Here is a 24,468-nt window from a genome sequence, read left to right as displayed (position 1 = left end):
TAAAACTGTTACAACATTATATACTTGACATTTGACTAGTTTGTACTAGTCATACTCGGTGGACTACATGGAGGAAGGTTTGAAGGAAATACTAGTCCATACTCCATAGTTTAGGAACAAGATAACCTGTGGGTGTAGTGTTTTTAGGAGGTATATTTATTATTATTTTTCTTCATAACGCATTAATAAATACAATATATTATTTATTGAGCATGGAGTCCAACCAGCAAACTTAACAAAATATTAGGTATCTCCAAGCTTAGTTATAACTGAAATATCAAAGGAATACTCTAAGATCGAAATAAATGCTATTGTATACTACTTAGATGTATGTTAAAAGTTTGACGTCTCAAATCTAGTGTACAACAAAATCGGAGTTTTAATCAATTTTGAAGATGAGGGTACATTCTGTAAAAGTGGACAGGTGAAGGACTGCATAGTCAAACAAGAACAATGATACAAAAAGGACCTACATTTATATGCTCGTTCCACGATAAAACTAGCATAGTTGAAGATTGGAAATACGGTTCGAGGTATGACAAGGAAATAACTTTAAGAAGAGTTGGAGATCCATAAATACCAACACAAATGCACAAATATGAATACAGAAAGCATTTTAAAAAAGGTATAATAATTAATACAACTACACTGGTGTAGAGTAGAAACATTCTAACATTGATGTAAAATATAAGTTTATTACAAAAGATGTCAATGATAAATAATTGTTAGCTTTTTCAGCCGTTAGGAATGTTCATGAGTAAGTAGAATTAAAATTATAAATTTACTTAAAGGTTATCAAGATATTTTTGTTATAGATCTCTGGTTGTAAATTAGTGCATTTAGCATTAAAATCTGGAGGCAATCCTCCTTCATCTTGTTATCTACAATCAACACTGTTTCTGCCAAATACCTGCTGGTGGCAGCACTAACATATATTTTTATAACTGGAGAACCTGTTAAAGATGGTATTAACTACTTATACATGTATAATTCTTACTACTGACAGTATGGTGTGAAGGGTTTATGGTGGTGAAGGATTCATGAATCTCAGAGCTGATCTCACCCTCATAAAACCAAATTGAATACTCTTAAGCCTCAACTGTAAATCTCGAACCTTGTAAAACAGACATATTACATAAAAAAATTCCTTAATAATTTAAAATATTTGAATTCTTATAATACTCAGGGTCTTGTGATCTAGTTATTTATACATTTGTTTTAAAGTTTATTATTATTTGGGATCTTTTGGAACAGACCAACCATTTCTTTGTACCTTTATAGACATATTTGGACACTGTAGTACTACAGCTCATTTATACACCATACAACTTACTATCTTTGGAGAAAAGGGATGAAATTCACTTTCTGCCAGATTTATTACTTGGGTGTGATGTCACATTTATCATTGATAATAAATGTTCAGAAGTATTAATGTAGTGTTCATATCATCCAATAAATAATAATTGAAATTGTTTTTAAATAGTCTATTATTGTTAGCATCCAGTTATTTGTATAACATCCTACATTAATAATAAATTTATAATCATTTAACTTTATTTCAGATGATATGTGGAATTTTCTCACCTAAACTGGTCTCCTAAAAGAAACAGATAATGCAGGATGCAAAATAATTACTAAGCAATCATATCTAAAGTGTACCAAGGTAATTTAACAAAAAATTACTTAAAAAGAGAACTATTTTAAAGGCACCATGTCATTATGAGATGGAACTTTCACCATAAACATAAAAAATTGTGTTGTCCATGGTAACATTTCTACACACATGTTCCATTTTGCATAAGGTATATATTTAATAACTAAATTAAAATTAGATATCTCTTATTAAATATGCTTAGTTATTACTGGTGTGTTGCGACTTGTTGCATGAACAATTTAATATTTTCAAATTGGCGAAAATGAATAACCTAGACATGGGGTCAAAGAGCAATTGAAGAATCCCTATAATATTTTGTAAACAAATATTGTCCAAAAATACAAGCACCCTTAGCTTTAAACTGCTATAAGTATTAACATAGTTATTTTCTTTTATTATATTTAACTTTATTTAAAGAAAAAAAGTACAGGGAAGAGCTTGGAAAAAGATTATTTTTGATAAAAGTTCGGAGAAGTGCCTCCATTAATACCTTCCTTAATTTTTTTGCAGGAATTTGAATGACATCCAAATAACTGGCTTGAACAATACCAAGTGTGCACAGTAACAGTTTATAATTGGACTCTATTAGTCAAAAGTTATCAAAGAAAATAAAGTTTACTAGTTCTGAATGATATAAAGTTTTACTTTGAGCATGTGTATTACATATGTTACAATATAACCAATTACCATTCACCTAAAACTATTTGCTCACAACATGGGACACATTAAATAAAACCATTTTTATCTGAACCTGAACTGTTTTTGGGGTATTGTCCGGTCACTCACTAATTCAGTCACAGTCACAATCACATAAGTTTCGTGAACCGTAAACATCATCATCATCACAATCATTACCCATGCTAATGCTCTGATCTATTTTTATGTCCGTTTGACAAACAGCATTAAAATTTAAAAAATATTAGTAAAGACTACTAAGAGTACTTAATGAGAGTGTATATGTGAGAGTAAATTTATTTGCATTTTCTCTTCTAAAGCTTTTGCTTAAAAATTTAGGACAACCTGTTGAGAAAAACAGTCTATATCTGTTATACAATTTTTGAACTGTTTAAATATAAACATAATAAAAATTCTGTTACTGTAAGCTAACGCCATTGCCTTGGAAATATTTGGTCCACATGCAAGTTCTTTATTGTAGCAGATTTATAATCTATAGTTGGTGAAATTTATTTGCTGTTTCTCCAAGTGAATTAGGTAAATTTCAGATTTATTTAATTGTTGCATGTCTGGATGGTTTTCTTTACCATTTAAGTGAATGTTAAATGGGCGCATAGAGAGTAAATTAGTGCCCAGCTGGGGATTGAACATATAACCTCAGGGATGAGTCGCATGTTGAAACCACTAGGCCAACACTGCTCTAACGTTGCCTTATGATCATTTTAATGTCCACATAAAAAGCCTTACAATTTATGTTCCTAATGAGTATTCATAAGAGTATCTCACTGATCAGAAGTGATTACTTACTGTACCTAAGTCAAAACATTGTTACCAATTAATACATACCTACATGTAATTAATATCCCTTCCGAGTCTTGAAATTTTAAGAATTAAACTGATTTAATTTTTATGATTAAGGGAGTCTTTAAGTGATCATGTATACAAAATAAATAACTACGAGTATGAATATATTTAGTTTGACTTAGTTTCCGCACTAAGACGCACATTTTGTCCATGTATGTTACGTAAAAATAAATAGCTTTGTATTTTAGGTTCCTACTGTTAAAAATATAACAGAGATAACTGTATTCTCATAACCTGTCAACTGTTTCTTTCAGGGGAGAAGAGCTTGAGATACATTTTGGTTTACATTAATGTAACCCATCTTTTTTTAATAAACAAGGCAAACGGGCAGAAGCACCTGATTTTAAGTGACACCGCCACTCTCAATTCCACGGAGCTCTAGAGTGCGTTAACGGCCATATAATAATTTGTATATTGTACTCTCTTTTCTTGAAGTAGTCTCCTAAGTCGAATTGATTCGGAAATACTTCAGTGGGTGCATTTGGCTAATGCACAAACCTTGCGAAGAAAAAACTGCCTTAAAAACGCAGTAATTAGTATTATAACTATTATCTAGTGCAACTGCTAATTAGTCAAATGTCAAGTATAAAGAGTTGTAACAGTCAGGTACCGTCACTGTCAAGTGTTATTAAATGAAACCATTTTCATTTATATCAATTTGGTTTGCTGTTTTTGTCAATTGAGTATACATGTGTACTGTGTAGTTCGCTCAATCTGAATGATCTGAATCAATTTTGAGCAATTGACAAAATGATCTTGTTCGTTCCACCCGTTATATCTCACGATTGATTCAATTTCAAACAAACTATAGGTTATTTCGAACTTAAAGGTTCCGGATAACGGATTGTAAAGCAACAAAAAGAGCAAAGTGCAACATAAATCATTAATACATTAAAATATTTAGTTTTAGAAAACAAATATAAATTATTTAAATAACTTACTTAATAAATCAATATCCCTAAACTTATATTGTTATTACTTTAATTGAGAGAACCTTTCGTATTTGATGACTTTCACGCGCCACTTCGTTAATAATCAACATGTCACTATGGCACTAAAATATAAAATTGAAATGGGAACTTTTTTGTTTTAAAAAATAAGAGTAACTTTTCGAAATATATCGGCTAGTTTAATTAGTAGTTCCATGACTGACTAATGTTGAAGTTTGAACCTTATTTGTATTACCATAAAGTAGCTTATTAAACTGAAGTAGAAGCAAACTAAAAGAATAAAATAGATTATAGCTCCAATTAACTTACACTTAAGAATCATATTTGATTGTCTCTGTCGTAAATTGCAAATTTTTTCTCTCATAGATCACATTCCCTCGGAACGCTACGGCGCGCCGCGACCTTATTGAACGAACGAATCATTTTCAACGAAGTGACTCATTCGTTAGCGAGGATTTAAAGATCTGGTTATATTGAACCGTTCAATCGCGAACGACACATACAGGTTTTGGGTTTAAGTAGAGAGCACGCTTTGCGCTATTTGCGAGTTTTTTGGAGCTGTTTGGAATCAAACTTGTAAGTATCACTTGACACTTTGTTTTAAATCAGTAGAATATATGTTAAATATTTGCAAGTGTAGTTACCCTCTACTTATTCAAATAATCCTGGATCATCTCTAACACAAAAGTATTATAAATTTGTTTCTTAAAAGCTTAAAATCAAATACAAAAACTATTTCTTATTTTTATATCCATTGAAAAAATGAAATCAATTTCCGCATCATATTTTTCTTATACACCATATATACTATAAACTAATAGAAGATGAACAGAGAATAGAGTAAGATAAAAATGGAATTTTTATAGGAGACCTATTATATTCTGTATCATATGTTTAAATTTGGAATAATATATATATCGCAGCCAACTAGTTTATTTAGCCTCTCTAAACTAAAGTTTAACTAGCGGCGTGAAAGATATTCAGCCAGTTGATAGAATAAAATGCAGTAGTTTTCAATGATTTCCAGAACATTCCCATTCATAAACTTTGGTCTAGTTTTAAGGGCTCTGAAAATTTTCTTTAGTGCCGCCGTTTCTATATGCGCCTATACTCACATTTTATTTTAAATAAATGTAAAATTGCTTCACAGATTCTAATATTTTCAGATCATCATGCCTAATGTCAAGTTCTACTACTTCCCCCTCAAGGCCCTTGGTGAGAGCGTTCGTCTACTCCTCGCTTATGGTGGCCAGGACTTTGAAGACAACAGGATTTCCGAGGAGGACTGGCCTGCGTTTAAGCCATGTATGTATATTTAATAAACATATATCAAATCGTTTACAGCAATGGAGAAATCCAAAGCATAGAGATAGAGGTAGCAAAGTAGAGAAAAAGAAGGGCTGCTATACGATACATAGGCTTTCTTATTCATGTGTTTGCCATAACAGAAAAGCAAGCGTTTAAGGGTTAATTCTTTAGAGAACCTTCCGACTGATGACATTGTCTATGTGTCTACAATGTCAAGATGAAACATTTCAAAATGCCGAAAGTAATATTCTTTATTATTCCAATTAAAAAAAAACAAAATTAATTCAGTAGTTCCGAAAATGACTTCCGGACTGTAGATACTTATACTTTAGACATAGTTCTTGAATGTCGCATTCAAATAAATATATAAACAACTATTATTAAGCACCAATTCCGTATCGCACCCAAAACAGTTTTGAAATATTTACATATATATGTAAAATGTTCCAGAAATTGACAAGCTCTTTATTTTAAGTGAAAACACACATTTGAGACGAAGTTCTCTAAAACTGAAGAACATCCAATATATTTCGAATTTCCCAAAGAACTTTCTACCAAACCGAGTCGTGGCTGGAATAGGCTTCCGGAATGTGTAATTAGTGCCTTTTTGAACTCTTTTAGGAATTGTTAGGGTTATTGTTCTTCTAATTTCCTGTTCTGCCAATAGGATCAACTCGCTATATCGCTTGCCCCGGGGAGCAAAGTCGTAAAAGTAAAAGCTACTTACTAGGATACTAATGAAATCTATTATTTTAAATTATTTGACGATTTTAACATTGTTTTGTATTTAGTGTTAATAGTTAAAAAAACAAATGTATATTACAATAATTCATCTAGATAGACTGAAGAGCAAAAGCTTATTACGATTGTTTTACCGTTTAAATATAATTACGGAAGACACCACAGTGACCGCACATTACGGCGGCACATTTTGACTAATGTCTCGAACGTAATAACGTATTAACACTCTCTTTACGGAAATATTATTACGTTGGTACAACGGAGATCTTCTTTTAACAGAGAATCTTTATTTCTTTTCTGTCGCATTAACTTTTATGGTTATTTGTTAGAAAACTATATTTATGTTTGTTGCGATCTACTTCAGGAAATCAAAGTTAAGTAAACAAAATAATTTCCATGGAATAAAGATATCATCGTGTTTATTAATAATAAAATGATTTGCAGAAATTCTGAAAAAAATGAATTACAGTTATATGCAAAATATTAAAACAGTCGTAAAATTGCTTTACGACTTTGTTGGCCGAGTGCAAGCAATGTGTTTTATTACCAGATTTTCTGTGATCTCTTTAAAATTGGTATTTTTAGTCAACCTTAAACCATAATGAATTAGACACCTAAGCTTTAAATTAAATTGCAAGAATTACATATTTATAGGTATAAATTGTAGCGTAAACTGTCTTCCGTATTTCGAAATCCAACACTTTTTGATATATAGGCGACTTCATCATCATCGTCATAATCCATTCTTTTAGATCCATCTTTGGACTTAGGTGTCCTCCATTTTCATCCAACTGACAGGCATCGGGTGGCCAGTTGGTCTTTTGTTATGTCGAGGTCTTCATTCCAGCAGCCTTTGTGTCCATTGGGTCTTGTCCATTTACATTTAAAGGCCACGGTTTTAGTAACTACATCGTGCGGTCTCGACTCGGAAACTTAGATATTATCTTCGTCTGTTTATCCGATGGAACATATTTTTATCAAATATATGACGTAGACGAATATATGACCAAGACTCAAATGTCTTATATATCGATAAACGTTGACTTCCATGTGCTGTGGTAATTACCTTCTAAAAATAAAAGCCATCTACATAGTACTCGTGTTATCCGCATAAGTACTGTTATCTAGGTTGTACAATCCGAATTTATAAGTGATAACATGTCTTACGACCACCACCTGTTAAACACTCGTTTTGATATAGTTTAAGCAACATTTTTTTGGAGATCTGCCGCTGTCTTCCTTGCGGTAACCGTTAGATAAAGTGTAGCACATACTCGTTGCGCTATTTTGGATTCGTCACGGTTGACATACGATTATTGTTAAATGTTAATTCATATCCTTATTCACATACAATGTCTAATGATAATAATCGGAGTGGAGACTCAATGCTAATTAAGGTAGCGTACCTACTTCAAATCCAATATGATTTCGAGCTACGTGAGTCATCCAAATGTTACCCTAACCTACAAAAACCTTCTCTATACCTACAAAAAAATCAATGAAACACACACACAAACGTAATTGATTAATTGCCAGCCACAATTAATCTAATCAGTCGATAACAACCAAGTATCTCCATGTAGATTACGTGTTGCGTGTGCACTGAATAAAATAATTATTTGGTGTATCCAAAAGTATATTTTACATGTAGAAATGTAAATCATTTATGATTATTGAGCGTTAATTCGCGCTTTTGGCTAACAATTTAAAAGCCGCCTTCCACAGTGAAGGTGATTTTTTGCTCAAATCTAAGTTGACTTTGCTGGGCGGCTTTGAATGTATCGGGGTCTCCTTCGGGCCTTTGTTTAGCAGAAGGGCCTATCCTTTTGAATTTGTGACTGCTTTTATAACGTCAGCCTCCCACACTATGTTCTATGCCACAAATTGAATCCTATTACAAGCTAGTAATGGCAACTTCCCAGAGTGAATATTTATAAATCAATCTAACACAATATAATGTTTAAATCATTCTAAGTATTCCTGTTTCATAATTATGAAACAAAGAATGTAGTGTGAAAAAAATATATTTTTTTACAGCGACACCTTTCGGCCAGATGCCGGTACTAGAGATCGATGGTAAGGCTTACGCACAGAGCTTTGCCCTCTCCCGGTACCTGGGCCGCAAGTACGGCCTCTCCGGAGCCAATGCTGAAGAGGATCTGGAGATCGACCAGAATGTCGACTTCGTTAATGATGTCCGTGCGAGTAAGTAACATTAATTGTAATATTCGACATCGATGACGCATCCGAAGCTTAACCCAAAAAAGTGGTTAACTGGAATAGGCTTTCGGAAATTTCCTTCCCTCAAACCTAATTCTAACATGGCACTATGTTTTCCTTCACCGTTCCAGCGAATGTGGTAACTAATACTTTGCTATATACTAAGATCTAAATAACAGCTATACTCTATAGTGTTTACTATTATTGATAAACACTTCATAATATAAATACACCAGAGAATTATTATTTACCAGACCTACTTGAGAACGCAAATTTTAATTTCTTGTAAAACTTTTATTAATGAAGTTAATAATAAAACATGGTGAGTCGGAGTCTAAATTTAACCATAGGTTAAGAATAAAGATGTAATCAATTACAGAGGCTGCTACCGTCGAATACGAAGCTGACGCGGAATTGAAGGCCAAAAAGCACGCGGAATTCAGTAAGGACGTCTACCCGGCATTACTTGAGAAACTGGACGAGATCATCAAAAAGAACAACGGACACATTGCTGTTGGAAAGGTATTTGTTTATTCATACTATCGTTACCAAGACGACAGTCGAACAATTAAAAAGGAATCAAAAATATAATATTTATAAATAATTATTAAAAAACGCTTAACTGTGAACATTATTATTATGTAGTTGTAGTTAGAGTTTGGGATTCGGTTGCTATGGTGATTCGAATACCATGAAAAGCAGCATAACCAAAAACAGTCGCTATCGGAGCGATTAAAAAAAATGTAAAGGATACAGTTGATAGCTTCAATGAAGCTACACTATCATATTCAGACAAAATGATAAGCGTGTAGATTATATGACATTCCTTCCACAAGGATTTCGATATATTTTAAATTAGTTTAAAAGTTTTTGAGTTGACATATATTAAAATAATATCGCATCGTTACAAAGCGTAATAAATACCGCGCTCGATCTTGTTAGAAATAAAATTCATACATGAAATCGAATTGAAAAACATTTATTAATTTTTCCTTATATTCATGTTGATATTCGCCATTTATCCTGAACTGTGTTTAAGTTCTGCATTATTTTTCAGCTCACCTGGGCAGACTTCGTCTTCGCTGGAATGTTCGACTACCTAAAGGTGATGCTCCAAGTTCCAGACCTAGAAAAGAAATACCCAAGCTTCCAAAAAGTGGTTGACGCGGTGTACTCTCAGCCAAAACTCCAGACCTACATCAAGAAAGCACCTAAAACTGAATTTTAAAATAGACAATACTTTTTTGTTAATAAAGTTATAATTTGTGAATGTATCCGATTTCTCAAATGTATTGTAATAAAAAAAGACATTTAAATAAGAATAGGCAAAAGTAAACCGAGTTATTACTGGCCACTAATTCGATATTTAAAAAAAATTAGTACGCTTTCTGGTGTATGACACCAATGGTATTTTTCCCAGAACTAATTTACAAAATAACTGCATTTAATAATCTGTATTATTACGTCATAAGACAATTTGCTTTAATAATTTAAGTGTATATTTAATGTATTAATAAAAAATAAAAGTAATTTTTCTTTTATTTTAATCCAGCTTCGAATTGCCCTCTTATTCATACAAACAGCATCTTTTTTAAGTGTAACTTATTTTACATTCACTACTATTTCCTACCCAAACTAACGTAGAACAAAAGAGGCACTGGAAGCACTTGGCAACTCTTAATCGCCAAATTTTGTTAAAATTACAAAATGGAGGCAAATGGAGTTGAGGCAGTAATTGCTTAGCGTCGTAATGTTCCCGACCCTGTTGAGACAGATAATACCAGTGCTCTAATAGTCAAAAATCATTTATTCATATAGGTACACACACAACACACACAATGTACACTTATGAACGTCAATAAAAAAGAAGTATACATTAAATGCTTCTAGCATTCCGGTATCGATTTCATGATGGAGTTTCCGACCCAATTACAATACTTAAACATGCTGAAGATTATTGTTAACACCTTCCATCTTGAATACCCTGGACAAACTCAAACTCAAAATATCTTTATTCATATAGGTAAACAGGTACACTAATTATGAACGTCAAAAAGAAGTTAAATTAATTATAATTTTACATTTACTTCTAGTTCTCAAGTCAAGGGCGTAGAACGGAATAGAAGAACTGGCAATAAACTCGCCGCCACTCTTTTTAATCGCCAAGTTTTTTCTTGTATTACACAACGTTTGTAAGGAGCTGCAACCATCACACCATGTTCCACATGACATCAGCAGGAGGCATGGTCAAATAGGAGCACGCACTTACATTCTCGTGGGAACAACACGCAAACACATAGTCGAAAATAACTAACATCACCGCATACACGAATTCGAGTACGATCAGTCACCACAAGAAGCACCCGTTCACGAGTATCACGCATGGCCAGCCATCGGTCCGATTTCAATATTAGCTGAATAGTCAATAAAAATATCAAAAATATCCTAGCAAGAAATCCAACTAATAGAACAATTTTTTTTTCAGTCTTGCTGGTGTGTAACTTTTAGATGTTTTTACTGAGATGCTATTGTTCGATTTTGGATTGACGTTATCATTGCGGCGCCATAGATTTCCTATCCTATTTTATTTTCATTTTACGTTTTGTATTGGAGTTGGGTGCAGGGTCCTCGTTATCGGCTTTAATTACTTTGTAGTTGTTCCTAACCAAACTTTTATATACTAGTACTTTGTTTAAAATAATTTTATCTTTTATATAATCTGTAATAAAACTTATTCCAATCGACGTCCGCAGTTATCTAGTGATTCTATTATGTGCCATTTTCTATTCGTGCCTTGTTCATTACAGAACACAACAGTATTTTAACTGAGCATTTTGAAAATAAATATAGATTATTTGTTATACTCAAAAAGTATATCTTTATATGAAATATACTCGAGACACGGTGTTTGTAACCAAACTCCTTTGAAACGGTTTAAACGATTTTGTATGATTTTATTTTGTGTATAGGTCGTATGATGTAGTCTATTTTTATATCTTAGTGATATGTTCGATTATATTTTTAATGATTTGTCTGTAAAAAATACATACGACCTTTAATTATTTTTTGAGCATAATCGGTGTGAGACAACCCAAACTTTCTTTTTATTATTTTGCATTAAATAATTATGTAATAATATTCAACTCCTCGAATAATTTATTTAAATAAATGTTAATGGGTCCACTAGTATATCTTATAATATAAATTTAATGAATTCATAGATAAACAGAGCATATAAAATATAAAATATTCCTTTATTTATCTGTATTAGAACCATTATCAATTTTATTCAGTTTAATATTGAAATTTACACGTCATCCATATTGTGTGTTATATTATAATTATTAGTATTGCGTTAAAATATGTTTGATTAACGTAATCAATTCAATTTAGTTTTGTACTGATGTTTTTTGACGTACAAAACTTAATTTCTTTGAGTGGCTGGATCCCTTGGCGTTGCGTAGATGTGTGGGTTCTCTTAGATGCATCTTCTGCGGATTTATTATTCAGAATGTTCAGAGGAGTTGTTCGGAATAATACCTGCAGCCAGCAGTTGCAGAGTGTTTCTTAAAGCAGTTTTGCCGCGCACTACCACTATATGGAACCAGCTGCCCGCTGGAGCATTTCCGAACCGAAACCAACTTAAGCTACTTCAAGAAACGAACGTACTAATTCTTAAAAGGCCGGCAACGCATTTGTGAGCCTTTGGGCAATTTCAATGTCCATGGGCGGCGTTATCATATAACATCAAGAAAAGACATGGCGCTCAAATCACTGGTTAGTCGAGGATCCTGGCCATCCCAGGGCGACAAGCGTAAAAGTCTGGCACAGTAGGCTAAATAAATGATTGCATACCCAGAATTCAAATTCATAATCATTTATTCATATAGGTAACACAATGTACACTTATGAACGTCAAATTCAGAAATGTATATAAAATGCTTCTTATTTTACACTTACTACCAGTTCTCAAATCAAGGGAAGAGAAGAACTGGCAATAAACTCTCCGCCACTCTTTTTTTTACTCACCCTCATACTTAGCCATAGATGGATATAATTGAAATTATTTATAGTTTAGAACATTAATAACGCAACGATAGTTATGAAGTAATAGTTGTGACTCAAGGCGGTAGTCAGATAAGAATCTCAAGACATAGTCAATATTGATAAGATTCTGCCTTGATTAGGCCCTTATTTCTAAAATGTTACGTCAGTAATTGCGCTATAAAAAATTAAATTGTATTCACAAAAGCTTGTCAATACTTTGGAAACTCATATATAGAACAAAAATACAAGTTAAGAGAGAAGCGCTTATGAAATAGAAAAAAGAATGGTAAAGTTCAATACTAGTGCACTGTTGGCCTAGTGCCTACAACGTGGGACACTGATCCCCGAGATCATAGTTTCGATCCTCGGCTGGGCACCAATTGACTGTCTTTCGATGTGCGCATTTAACGTTCGCTCGAACGGTGAAGGAAAACATCGTGAGGAAACCGGCTTGGCTTAAATGCAAACAGTGAACGGCTCCCGTGCATAATCCTGATCACCTACTCGCCTTTTGGATTGAGGAATGATCTTACATCAGATACAGAAATCTGAATCCCAGACCCAAACTAGGTATGTCATCCCATTTAGATGAAATTTAAATTCGATTTATACAGCAAGTCAGCTATATACTCGTATTATGTATTAGCATTTGTTATGTTATACAAACGGAATTGACGCGCTGATAACACCTAATGTCAATAACACATCTTTTGTTAACGTCGCAGCGAACTAATCAACAACAGTTTAATCAACAGCCTAGCCCTTTAACTAAACAGCGCCGTTTAAGCGACCTAAGTGATATTCCGCGGTAGCATTTCCTGCATCATTTAATAAAGTGGCTGGTTAATGCTTAGGCCATGCGTACGATAGGCTGTCCATGTGACAGTAATTAAACATGAAACCTCTGACATAAAAATGTCTAATATCTTTAAATGCATGAGTCGCCTGTCTACCTATATACATAGCGAATTTTGTCATACTTCGGCTATACAATCCCCAGAGGCGATGAGAACTTGGAAAAACTGATCCCGGTTGGTAACACAGAAGGCAAACACGTGGCCGTTCACCAACAGATGGTCCGCTCCAAATGCTTTCTTGCTGACCACGAATCTCAGACATGAGCTGCCGAATGAAGAGAGAGACTTAAAATGTAACATTGCTGTTTTTTGGAAACCATGAGCAACGCCATATTGACAGTTTGGAAAGCTTTCTGCGCTAGGTGGCAGAATGTGGAACCAAATTGAAATGAAAAGGCCAAGGAAGCAATGAAACGTCATCGATCCAAGTTATTTCACAATTTCCTACTTGATCGACTGACTGGATATAATCAAGACTGGCTGATTGAACGGCTGTTATTAGTCATATAGTTATATTAGTATGTTTACACTAACAGTCATTAAAAAAATGCTTTATCAGAAAGCGTTGAATAGGGTTTTTAAGTATTAGTATTTATATATAATAACAAAGTTTTATAACAAACATTGGCTAAGCAATGATAAAAATATAGGTGTTCATTGTTAGGTGTTAAAACTTGTCTGGAGTTTAACGTTTAGCAAGAAAGGCAGCCTGCCTAAACGTCTAATTTAGAAATAAACTGCGCTACGTCTTGATACGTCACAGCAGATGTTTTGATCAGGCGGTGGTGACTCAGTAACAAATTATTTTATCATATAACTATATATGAATTTCTCGTACATCAGCAATACTTCAAACTAATTCTCGTCTCTGAATCTGACCCTACAATTGAAAAACGTTTGTCAGGCACAGAAGGCTGGGTTTATACAGTAAAACCTGTAAAGCACAGTTCAAAATAGTTGCTAGTCGCATTTAATCTAATCAAGCGACACTTTGAACACAAATTAATTAATGTTTCGCGTTATCTCCTAACAAGTACCTCTCATTTTCAATAACTTATGGAAAACTTAACGTATAATAATAAATTATTCTCTTTTGACTCCTGGATAGGGCAGAGGGTGTCCACAGTCTTTCCAGCTCTAGCTTCATCGGATACAGGTTTGCTTGGGACGGCTACGCATCCACTTCTCTTATGGATAGAACAATGTTCTTCGTTATCATCTTTTTTTTATTTATTGATTGACAGGTTATGTATGTCCAAATCATTAAAAAAGTCTCACCTCACTTACTGGTATAAAACATAGCTTGCATCCTATTATAACATATAACACCTATACACAAAAATAGCATAACATTCGAAATACTTTGGTCCACAATGCCTCCAAAATTGTATATATGAGTGACCATTACTAACTGTCAATGACTTTAAATTACTGATTATGCTTTTGGCATACGGGAGTCATAACTTAGGGAAGATTTACATACGAGACACCAATCAAATTGTACATTGCATCCCTTGTAATTTTTATGTATTGTGTTATTTGTGTTTGTTTTATTTTTGCAACGAAGTATGAATAAATAAAAATATACATTTTGACGTACGGGAGTAAAAGACCCGTGCGCCCGCGATATTGAGGAACTTATTTTAATCGATAAAATTCGGTCAAATAACGCCTATCGATCCACGTAGTGTTGGACCTTACTACTCAAATTTTATTTTGTTAAAAATCGATTATAACGAAACAAAAATTACGTGTACGACCTATATGAACGCGATTACCAGAACGCACTATATTTCCACTAATAGATAGTGTGATTCAAGGATTATATATAGGTATAGTTGATTAGTATTGTATAAATTTATTGAAATATAATAAAATCTTGCAAAAAACACATGAACGTGCAGCTGTAAGCGGTAGTGACGTAAATATACTTTTTAACGCAATGACGTCACTTAATCGTCACGGCCAAGGTCGAAACAAACGATTTTTGTGCACCGTCATCGTAACTTTGTATGCGATCATTTTAGGTAATTAGGGCTGCCAACTTCAACAAAGTCGCTTCGCTTGCGTCATAGTTTTAGGTGGTTATGTCTTAAAGTTTTAACACTATTAAAACGGAGGCTCTTAACTGTGGTAAGATTTTTATATTTGCTAGCACACTATAGAATTAGTATAGGGACAAGCACCAAGCTTTTTAAAATTCGTCAATTTTTAGGATTTTTTTTTTAGGATTTATTAATTTTATTTGGAGACGCACTAAAGGTCATCAGTTCTTCATTTCAATGCAGCAGTTTATCCAAATTTTTAAGTAACGCCTTATTACTTAAACACCCTTAACGTCGTCGGCAAATAATAAGACTTTGGAAAATGTAATAATGTTTGGAAATTCGTTAATCATAATCAAAAAAAAACCCGTTGCTAACGGGTGGTTTATATATAAAATATCGTTAGCGCTTTGTTAAATATCCGGGTACCTGGGCCGCAAGTACGGCCTCTCGAGTTGATAATGAAGAGGATCTAGAGATCGACCATAAATGATGATGTTCGTTGATGATGTCTGTGTCAGTAATCAAGTATGAATAAAAATATTTAAGTGGATACATCAGTCTCCATGACTTATTCAACCGAATGCCGATGCTCGGCAAAACAATAATTTTATCTGGTCGGTGGCAATAATAATAACAATAAAAGCCCGTTTAATATCCAATAATTACATAGAAATAATATACATACATATACATACATACGTAGATTTTTTACATTTTCTTTTCTTGTTATCGTAGCTAACTTCAGTACCGTCGATCGGAACTCTTCACGTGTAAATAAATGCCTCTTCCAGCTTTTTCCAACTAACTCTAAGAATGGCTTATTTTCTCCATTCGCTACCGCTTCTTCTCTTCACCTTTTTTGGGGCGCCCTCTTCCTCTTATTCCTCATTGTTCCTTTCCATATAGTTGTCTAAATTCCATCTTTTATCTATCATACAAAGCGTTCAAAAACGCAAAAATGTGTGGAAAATATCACGCCATGAAGGTACGGTTCTATTACAAAGTGACATACAATGATGACAATAGTTTTAGGAAATTATCTAAAAGTTACTTGTATTGATATAATAGTTGTGTCACACTCGTACTTATTAATATGTATCGTTATCGCTTGCATAAAAGTCTGAAGGTCGTTAAAACATTTTATTTATATTATATTTTGTTTTGACGCGACTTAAGATTTAATTGTTTCAAACATGAGCTTATAACTAAGATAACATTATGGGTAGTGGGGATCAGAAGGAGACAACAGAACGAGAGAGGGGGCGCTTTAGGACGAATCCTACGGGTAGAAGATGGGAAGTACAGAGAAGATATGCCCATCTCTTACCTTCTATGTAGTGTGTACTCCACCGGAGGTTTGTGAGTGTAACATGCCGTTGAGGTCCCGTTAGAATCCGACAGTGACTCCGGAGCCTCTGTAACGCGGCTTTGTAGGAACTACTCGAGGTGGATTTAGTAGATATTGTTCACCCAGTCTCTGAATAGCAGAGATATTGGCGTGGGTCGAACCCCACATACCCCTGCAACCTTTGAGGGCAGGATGCGAAAATGCATTTCCACCTCGGATATCAAAAAAAGGGGGGTAGTGTGGATGCGAAGCTGGAATAACAAGAAACTAACTTAACTAAGTGTCGTATGCATATAAAAAGAAATCTCAACATATCATACGTTGAGTATCATCTCATCACATCCTTTATTAATTGTGTTTTATTATAATTGATATAACGAAAATTATAGTAACCCATATTTCAAAATGCCTTTAGGTAATGAATACAATAACGAAACATGTCTTCAGAATATTGTTCTAAATTTGTTATGATAGGTTTTTCTATTAAGTTTTCTAAGAGTCGATCTACTTGTGTTGTATGCACCAGATTACTTAATGTATGGAAGTTATTCTTTTCAGATTTCAGATCTACAAGTTCTTGTTATATAACCCAAGGGCTAGTGCGCATGTTTTTTTTGTCACCGTAACTGTTCCCTCATCCATAAGATGTATGTGTGTATGGAGATGCACCCATGTTACAACGTGACTGGGAGACATTTATGTACGTCGACCGGCGTACAAGCCCATGACGAAAATGCCACCGCGCCTGTCGGTTTTCATAGCAGTGCGCGCATGAGTGACAAAATTATCACTCTCAGTGTACTTAGTGCGTTCGCAATCGTCATCATCAACACAAAAAGTGAATATCCGAAAAGACGATATTGATAATGACATCATTGTATTGTCTTTTATTAAAATAACTTTTACACATTTAAAGAAAACACTTTCTTAACGGATTGATGCTATGTATTATTATAAAGTTATAATTATTTTACATGCCATGCACGCTGTACAGCACGCGAAACGTCGGAAAATTTAAAAATTATGTAAAACCACAAAACATAGCTTCAATCCGTTAAAAAAGTGTTTTCTTTAAATGACAACATTATTGAAGAAGTGGAAAAGAGGCCAGCACTCTATGATAAAACACTAAAAGACTTTAATTTGAAACATAGCATGGGCAAACATTATTAAATACCAAGCTTTAAGCAAAGTTTTTTATTAATGTTTGGGTTAACCAACCGTTTCTTCGAAATCCATATCGGCAAATGACGCTTCGACTTCAAAAAAGTCACCGTCAGCCTTCGTCACTCCACTTAGAAACATGACGTGACGATAACAACCTAAATGTAACGGTGACAAAAGTAATGCGTGCGCGATACAATAGCATAAAATGCACTTTTGGAGCAAATAAAATAATAGGTTTTAGTACGAAACTTGAACTGTTACTGAGAAAGGTCACTCCTTTTTGCGGCACTTTACTGCAACGGTTAAGCTTTAGTGATGTCTTAGAAAACTATCTACATTAAATTATTTATACCCACTTTGAACAGAGCTTCACTATATTCATCTAGGATGTGTCTAACAAAAGCCTTTGATAACTTTATGGTCTCCCTATCTTGACTTTTCGGATATTTCAAATTTGTGGGCTTTTTTGATGTTTTCGTCACAGCGTGATGAATCCTCGGTGCTCATTTCGCCTCGTTTAAACTTAGCTTACTTGATTTTCCTAGTGTAGAGGCCGAATAATGTTTATATATATCTCACAAACGAATAGTGCATCAGTTATCAAATTTATCACGTCTAAACTAAAAATCATATCAATTTAATGATAATAGCGCCATCTATGTTATTATTAACAAAACATTATATTTTTTTTACTAACCAAACACAGAAACACAAAATGATAATAATAATAATCAAAACAGATAAATAAAGGAATAAGGTACATTTAGAGTGTGTAATGTGTGCGTGTTGTGGTAGTAACTGACCTTGGCTCACCATTGTGCTCTGCTGTGCACGTCTGCTCCACAGCACAATGGTGGTTCCACAGCGCTGGTCATTCTGCTAGAGCCCACAACAGTTAGTTTGCGCCTCAGATGCCAAAAAAGAAAAATAATATAATAATCTTGAAAGATTTGTGTGTAAAATCATATAGTAAATAAAAACTATGAATAATTGTTGCTAATACTACTATAAGAAATAGATACTTAAATAAATATTTTTGGGCAGATAAAAAACTAGATTTCGTAGAATCTTTCCTCAGCGGTTGGAATGAGTTTTGGTCCGACTCAGTATATAACGGCATCGTGCTGATTGTAGCCACATAATAGAGGTCGCTACAAATATGATCAGTGTGTCACATGTCACAACCTCACAATTGGTTAAGGGATATATATATTTTTTTTTGCATTTTTTTGCAGGTCGTGTGGTGTAGGCATAGTGTATAGACTACACAAGCGTGGACTAGAAATTATTATCTGACATAAAATCCCGTAAAAAACAAAAAAACCTATAAAGACTATGTCAACATTTATAAAAAGAAATGCCAATGTCACAAACTGAACTGAAACCATATAAAATGGATTACTTTAAAATTAAATAAAAAACTTTGATAGAAAAAAAATAGGAAAATATATAAAAATGGCAGATAAAAAGCCTCCAGCTCCCAAGACTATGCCAGGATGGGTGAACTTCGTTATAGGTGGTTTGAGTGGGTGAGTATTAAGTGTTCTTCTATTGCTCTTGGCATCTGGTAATCTTTTGAGTATGGTGCTGCGGGGGTCTGTCAATGGAACATATATTAAGAGGGTCTGAAGCACTTGATCTTACTGATTTCGGAAGTAGGCGGAAATCTCATTGAAACCTATAAAATCTTTACTGGCCACTATAATGTTCCAAAGCTCTTTATTTTAAGCGAGCTTCCAAAGCTTTTTATTTTAAGACCACTCAATGTAATAGAAATTACCTAAAGAACTCCCAAACCAAGTAGTGGCTGACTGAAATAGGCTTCTTGAAAATGTAATTAGTGCACCCTCTTTGAACTCTTTCAGGTTGAATAATTTAGCCACATCTGCAAATACGCGCGTATCAGCCCATTAGGTTGCCAGTGTGTTATCTACATAACAATAATGTAAAAGCATTTGAGCTAAGTTTATAGGATAAAAGACAGGATACACTGGTGTAACCGTAATAAATCTATCAAAACACAATTCTAGTATATGAATATTATATATTTATGACCATGATGTGCCGATTTTAGCTCTTATAATACATGTATTAGCGGATAGGCAGTATTAGTACCTAGTGTTACTTGTGAAATAACTTAAAATCGGTTCAGTAGTTCCAGCGATTAATTCGTCTAGTACCTTACGATTTTATTATTGGTATTGAAGTACCAAATCACTAATTTAACGCAGATACTAGGCCAGCATTTTAACGAATTAAAATTAAATCTCTAATTATGTGCAAGACACTCTGTGACTTCTGTCTCAACTAAAAACAATTGATACAATTCACTACGAAAATACTGTATAAAACCTACCATTATTGGAACTGCGCCTAAAGCCAAAAGCGTATTAGATTTGACACATAGAAGTCATACTTAGCGCTAAGTCTAACGCTTCACGCACAAAACGATGATAGTCTTTCTTTTAGAAGGTGGCAAAGGGACAGGAAGCCTCCTGAGAGAAGTGAGCCCACATGATATCACGTGATAACGCCGTCCATGAACACTCTCAATGCCTGAGGGCTCGAGTTGCCGGCATTTTAAGAATTGGTACTTTTCTTGAAGGACATTAAATCGAATTGGTTCCACATAGTGGTAGTGCGCGGTAGAAACTGCCTTTTTAAAAACGCTTAGTTGTGGAATGTTGAGGTGGTAGGGGATTATTTTGTCCATAAAGTGTCTAAGAATAAAATTTACAGAATGTTCGCAATATGCGTGGTACAACCTATGGATCTTATCAAAACGAGGATGCAGCTGGCTGGCCCCAAAGGTTCCATTGGTGAAGTTGTAGGTGGTATTATGAAAAGTGATGGTGTATTTGGGTTCTACAATGGCCTCAGTGCAGCGCTGTTCCGTCAAGCCACGTATACAACTGGACGGCTAGGATGTTTCAATGCAGTGTTTGATTATTATCAATCGTGAGCATATTTTAACCTAAACCGTGTTTTTATAGAGTGCGATAAATGTAGCTAAAACAATAGCTAATAGCATTAGAATTTTTTATCACTGTTTTTTAAATAAACGTGACAAAACCTTATTTAAAAAACCAGTGGCGCTTTTTTTTAGGTCTTTTTTGATAACAGGTACCAAAAAAATATTTGTTCGTGGTTTCTGGTATAATTTTGACATATTATTTTCTATATTCTTTTGACGTTTGTACAGAAACTTTGGCACACCCAATCTCGCGGCTAAAATCGGTTTAGGAAGTATAGCAGGTGGAGTGGGCGCGCTGATTGGAAATCCAGCCGAAATTGCTCTCATCAGAATGACGGCAGACGGAAGACTGCCGCCTGATAAACGAAGGAATTATAAACATGTAATTGATGCTTTGGCCAGGTATTTATACATTTGTAGCAGACAATCTTTATTACGGTTCATAAATATTTGTAGCATTACCCCCTTAAAGTCTCCTTAAGAGTTCTGCAGCTTTCTTGTAATTATATACATTATATAGAAACTAGACATCGAATCGAGTCTCGCATTTACCATGAATAATGTTCAGAGTTGTTCGAATTAATACTTGCTGAGTTTATATCATCGGACATTGAGGCACAATACGAAATTCGTATTAGCTGACCGTTTTTCAAGGCAGTTTTTGTCGCGCACCACCACTATGTGGAACCAGCTGCCCATTGATGTGTTACCGAGCCACTTCAACTCAGGGTCCTTCAAGCAAAGAGCGTATCAATTCTTAAAACAAATGAATGCCTCTGTCAGTGTGACTGGCGGTATCACTTAATATCAGGTGAGCCTCTTGCCCGTTTGCCCTGTTACATATAAAAAAATATATAAATCCATGGTTGGAATAGTTAAGAAATTAAACTGCTTGGAAAATCTACGGATTCGAGTTGCAGGAAGCGAATTAAAACTTGGCAAAACAAAAACAATTTCTACAATTTTAAAGACAACATTTTTTTTTAACTATTTAATGCATTTTGCATCCACGTATCAGCAAAACAGCGTATAGGTTCCGCTAGGTTGAGGTTAAACGCCTGTCAAGTTTTCTACTTTCACTTGTTTTCAGGATATGTCGCGAAGAAGGCACCGGTGCTCTCATGCGTGGAATGACCGCGACTGTCACCAGAGCGATGGTGGTCAATGGCGCACAACTATCTACTTACCAGCAGGTGTCATCACAATTTTTTTTTAAATAAATAAATTTTATGTTTATGTCAAAAGTTATGACCCTATTCTTGGGGTATATCTAAACGAATACTATTCATCTAGTTATTTGATTAATGTTCAGTTGAATAAAGTAATAAGCTGGTTATGTGAGCTTTCATGCTGAGAGACTGAACATGAACAACCGAGCTGTTAATCCATCTCTTAAAGAAATAATTTTTGTTTCAGTCACGTGAAATGTTGCTAGCAAGGGGGATGGCTGACGGTATACCCCTGCACGCTACATGCGCTATGATTGCCGGTCTAGTTACATCTGCGGCCTCCCTTCCCGTAGATATTGTGAAAACGAGGTATAATTAGTTAATTCCTATAGTTGGTTATTTCCCGTTAAAGCCAGAAGAGAAAGAAAGAGATAATTTTGTACCTTAATATACGTTGGACGTTGCGCAAATCCGATAAGTTTAACGTTACTCTTAAGATCATACGTTTATTTTTGTCTTTACACTTTTGTAGTCGATTTATTGTTATCCAAAAGGATATTATATTACGAAGATTTGTACGTTGTAATGAATTTAGTTGACTTAGTTTTTAAAGGTTAATTGAATTAACGAATGAATGAATTAATTGTGTTTAATGAGCGTGCCGTGTTTTCACGCAATTTTTTTTTTATTATTGGCAAATTTTCCACGATTACACAGCTCGATTAAAATTATTGATTAAATTTTAACGTAACGTACTTGTTTAAAAACTAAATTTATTGAAAAAAAAAACACTTTTTAACCGGATTGAAGCTATGTATTATTATAAACTTATAATTACTTTACATAATTTAAAAAAAAATCCAACGTTTCGCGTGCTTTACAGCGCGCGTGGTCACGGTGACAAAGATTTAAAATTATGTAAAATAATTGTAAGTTTATAATAGTGAATAGCTTCGATCCGGTTAAAGTGTTTTCTATCAATGTGTAAAAGCTATGGTAACAAAAGACAAAACTAAATTTATTTATTAAGGTGCCCTCTGAAGCATTTCCGAACTAATTAATTCGACTTAGGATCCTTAAAGCAATGAGCGTACCAATTATTTAATGGCCGATAATGCACTTGCGAACCTTCTGGCAATTTGAGTGTACATAGGCGGCGATACCACTTAATATCAGGTGAACAAACGGGTTACCTCCTAATACATAAAAAAAACTTTTAAAATAGTTGCCTGTTTGAAATAAATTTAAATTAATTAATCAAAATTCGATTATTTCGCCGTTTTTTAACCGTTATGGGGAAGGATATTATTTTATATTGCTTTAAATCCAGAAAAAGAGATCGCTCACCTACCCTATAGATATATAATATATAGATATTACTTAAAAGAGATAGTCATTAAACTCACTGTAAAAATTCCAGAATCCAAAATTCAACGCAAGGCGCGGGACAAGTAACTGTTTTAATGAATATAATAAAAAATGAGGGGATCTTAGCTCTATGGAGCGGTTTTCTGCCGACCTACGCGAAAATAGGACCCCACACAATATTTACATTTATTTTTTTAGAACAAATGAAATCTTTATACTTCAAATATGCATAATGAAATGTTGGGTATTAGCTCTATTTCACCCTGCTAGGGTAACTCAGAAACAAGAACCTGATGATGAATGATTTCCGTATGAAAAAATACAATACATTTTTCACATAGGAGTCTAGACTTAACTGTGTGCCACTGTCACGTTTCTGAATACCTTAGCTTGTCGAGTTAAAGTAATAGCTACTCAATCTTAGAAGAATATTCAACGGTAATGTCAACATCTCTGCACTTATTTGATACGTAATAAGTGTACGTAAAATCTAAATCGGTAATATTGTATATCTGTCATTTGTGTTAACGCTGAGAGGAAAACGGATCTGTCCGTTAGTTAAAACTTTAATACTGGTTTTTGTTAGTGATTTATTTCAACATATTTTTACTCCGGTATTATAGTTTTTACTGAGATATTTGTATTTCTCTGAAATTAAGTTAACGCTGTGATGAAAACAGTTTAGTAGTAGCAATTAATAAGACTGATTTAGATTCAATCTTATTGGCGCTTAAATTGGTTCAGAGGTTAACTTTTATGTAGGCATAGTTTTTGATTTCATAGAAAGCACAAGTGTCTTGCGGCGGAAATTCGCTAAGTAGCTTAACGTAAATGTATATATAAATAAAAAATATAAACCATGTTCTATTTTATTGCTACTCGCATCCCAATCACATTAAAGAAACTGATAATTGCGTACGTTCTGGCTTGGAATTGGAATTAATCTAATCAGTGGCGTAGCTATACCATCTGGGGCCCGTGGCAATTTCTTTTGATAAAAATCATCACGTTGTACTGAGTTTAATTTTAATAAACTTCGATATTTTCAGCGTACTCAATTACACGTTGTATTAGTGGG

General features: G+C 34.0%; 2 protein-coding genes and 1 long non-coding RNA gene across 5 annotated transcripts; all 3 read left to right on the top strand.

Moving 5' to 3' along the window:
- Nucleotides 1-230: 230 nt before the first annotated feature.
- On the top strand, nt 231-2,283 carry LOC123713344. The gene is made up of 4 exons (XR_006754172.1): nt 231-625; nt 816-965; nt 1,563-1,663; nt 2,165-2,283. It is a non-coding gene; the product is annotated as an uncharacterized LOC123713344 (long non-coding RNA).
- Nucleotides 2,284-4,575: 2,292 nt separating this feature from the next.
- Nucleotides 4,576-9,800, top strand: LOC123713340 (glutathione S-transferase 2-like). Of its 3 annotated transcripts, none has more exons than XM_045666945.1 (5): nt 4,576-4,719; nt 5,310-5,448; nt 8,230-8,397; nt 8,792-8,934; nt 9,470-9,800. In XM_045666945.1, exons 2-5 carry the CDS (start codon nt 5,316-5,318, stop codon nt 9,638-9,640), a joined length of 615 nt encoding a protein of 204 aa, XP_045522901.1. In that variant the 5' UTR covers nt 4,576-4,719; nt 5,310-5,315; the 3' UTR covers nt 9,641-9,800. The 3 variants fall into 3 exon arrangements, with proteins under 3 accessions (XP_045522901.1, XP_045522903.1, XP_045522902.1); XM_045666947.1 differs by having other exon boundaries at nt 4,588-4,719; nt 5,294-5,448; XM_045666946.1 differs by lacking the exon at nt 4,576-4,719 and having other exon boundaries at nt 5,090-5,448.
- A 9,444-nt stretch (nt 9,801-19,244) lies between these two features.
- LOC123713334 (mitochondrial 2-oxoglutarate/malate carrier protein-like) lies at nt 19,245-24,250 on the top strand. Its single transcript, XM_045666940.1, has 6 exons — nt 19,245-19,408; nt 20,619-20,837; nt 21,082-21,255; nt 21,944-22,046; nt 22,270-22,391; nt 23,443-24,250. The coding sequence occupies exons 1-6, from the start codon at nt 19,335-19,337 to the stop codon at nt 23,621-23,623; spliced, it is 873 nt and encodes a 290-aa protein (XP_045522896.1). The 5' UTR covers nt 19,245-19,334; the 3' UTR covers nt 23,624-24,250.
- The last annotated feature ends 218 nt before the right edge of the window (nt 24,251-24,468 follow it).

Source organism: Pieris brassicae, chromosome 8, assembly GCF_905147105.1.
Source record: "Pieris brassicae chromosome 8, ilPieBrab1.1, whole genome shotgun sequence".
In the NCBI taxonomy this organism is placed as follows: domain Eukaryota; kingdom Metazoa; phylum Arthropoda; class Insecta; order Lepidoptera; family Pieridae; genus Pieris; species Pieris brassicae.
This window is presented reverse-complemented; position numbering and strand designations above follow the sequence as displayed.

Excerpts from the sequence above, each read along its gene's own strand:
- LOC123713340 (XM_045666945.1), top strand. The coding sequence starts at position 5,316 with ATGCCTAATGTCAAGTTCTACTACTTCCCCCTCAAGGCCCTTGGTGAG. Across the intron at positions 8,398-8,791 it reads CGTTAATGATGTCCGTGCGA|AGGCTGCTACCGTCGAATAC; the intron begins GTAAGTAACATT and ends AATCAATTACAG. Across the intron at positions 8,935-9,469 it reads GACACATTGCTGTTGGAAAG|CTCACCTGGGCAGACTTCGT; the intron begins GTATTTGTTTAT and ends ATTATTTTTCAG.
- LOC123713334 (XM_045666940.1), top strand. The coding sequence starts at position 19,335 with ATGGCAGATAAAAAGCCTCCAGCTCCCAAGACTATGCCAGGATGGGTG. Across the intron at positions 20,838-21,081 it reads GTGTTTGATTATTATCAATC|AAACTTTGGCACACCCAATC; the intron begins GTGAGCATATTT and ends ACGTTTGTACAG. Across the intron at positions 22,392-23,442 it reads GTAGATATTGTGAAAACGAG|AATCCAAAATTCAACGCAAG; the intron begins GTATAATTAGTT and ends TAAAAATTCCAG.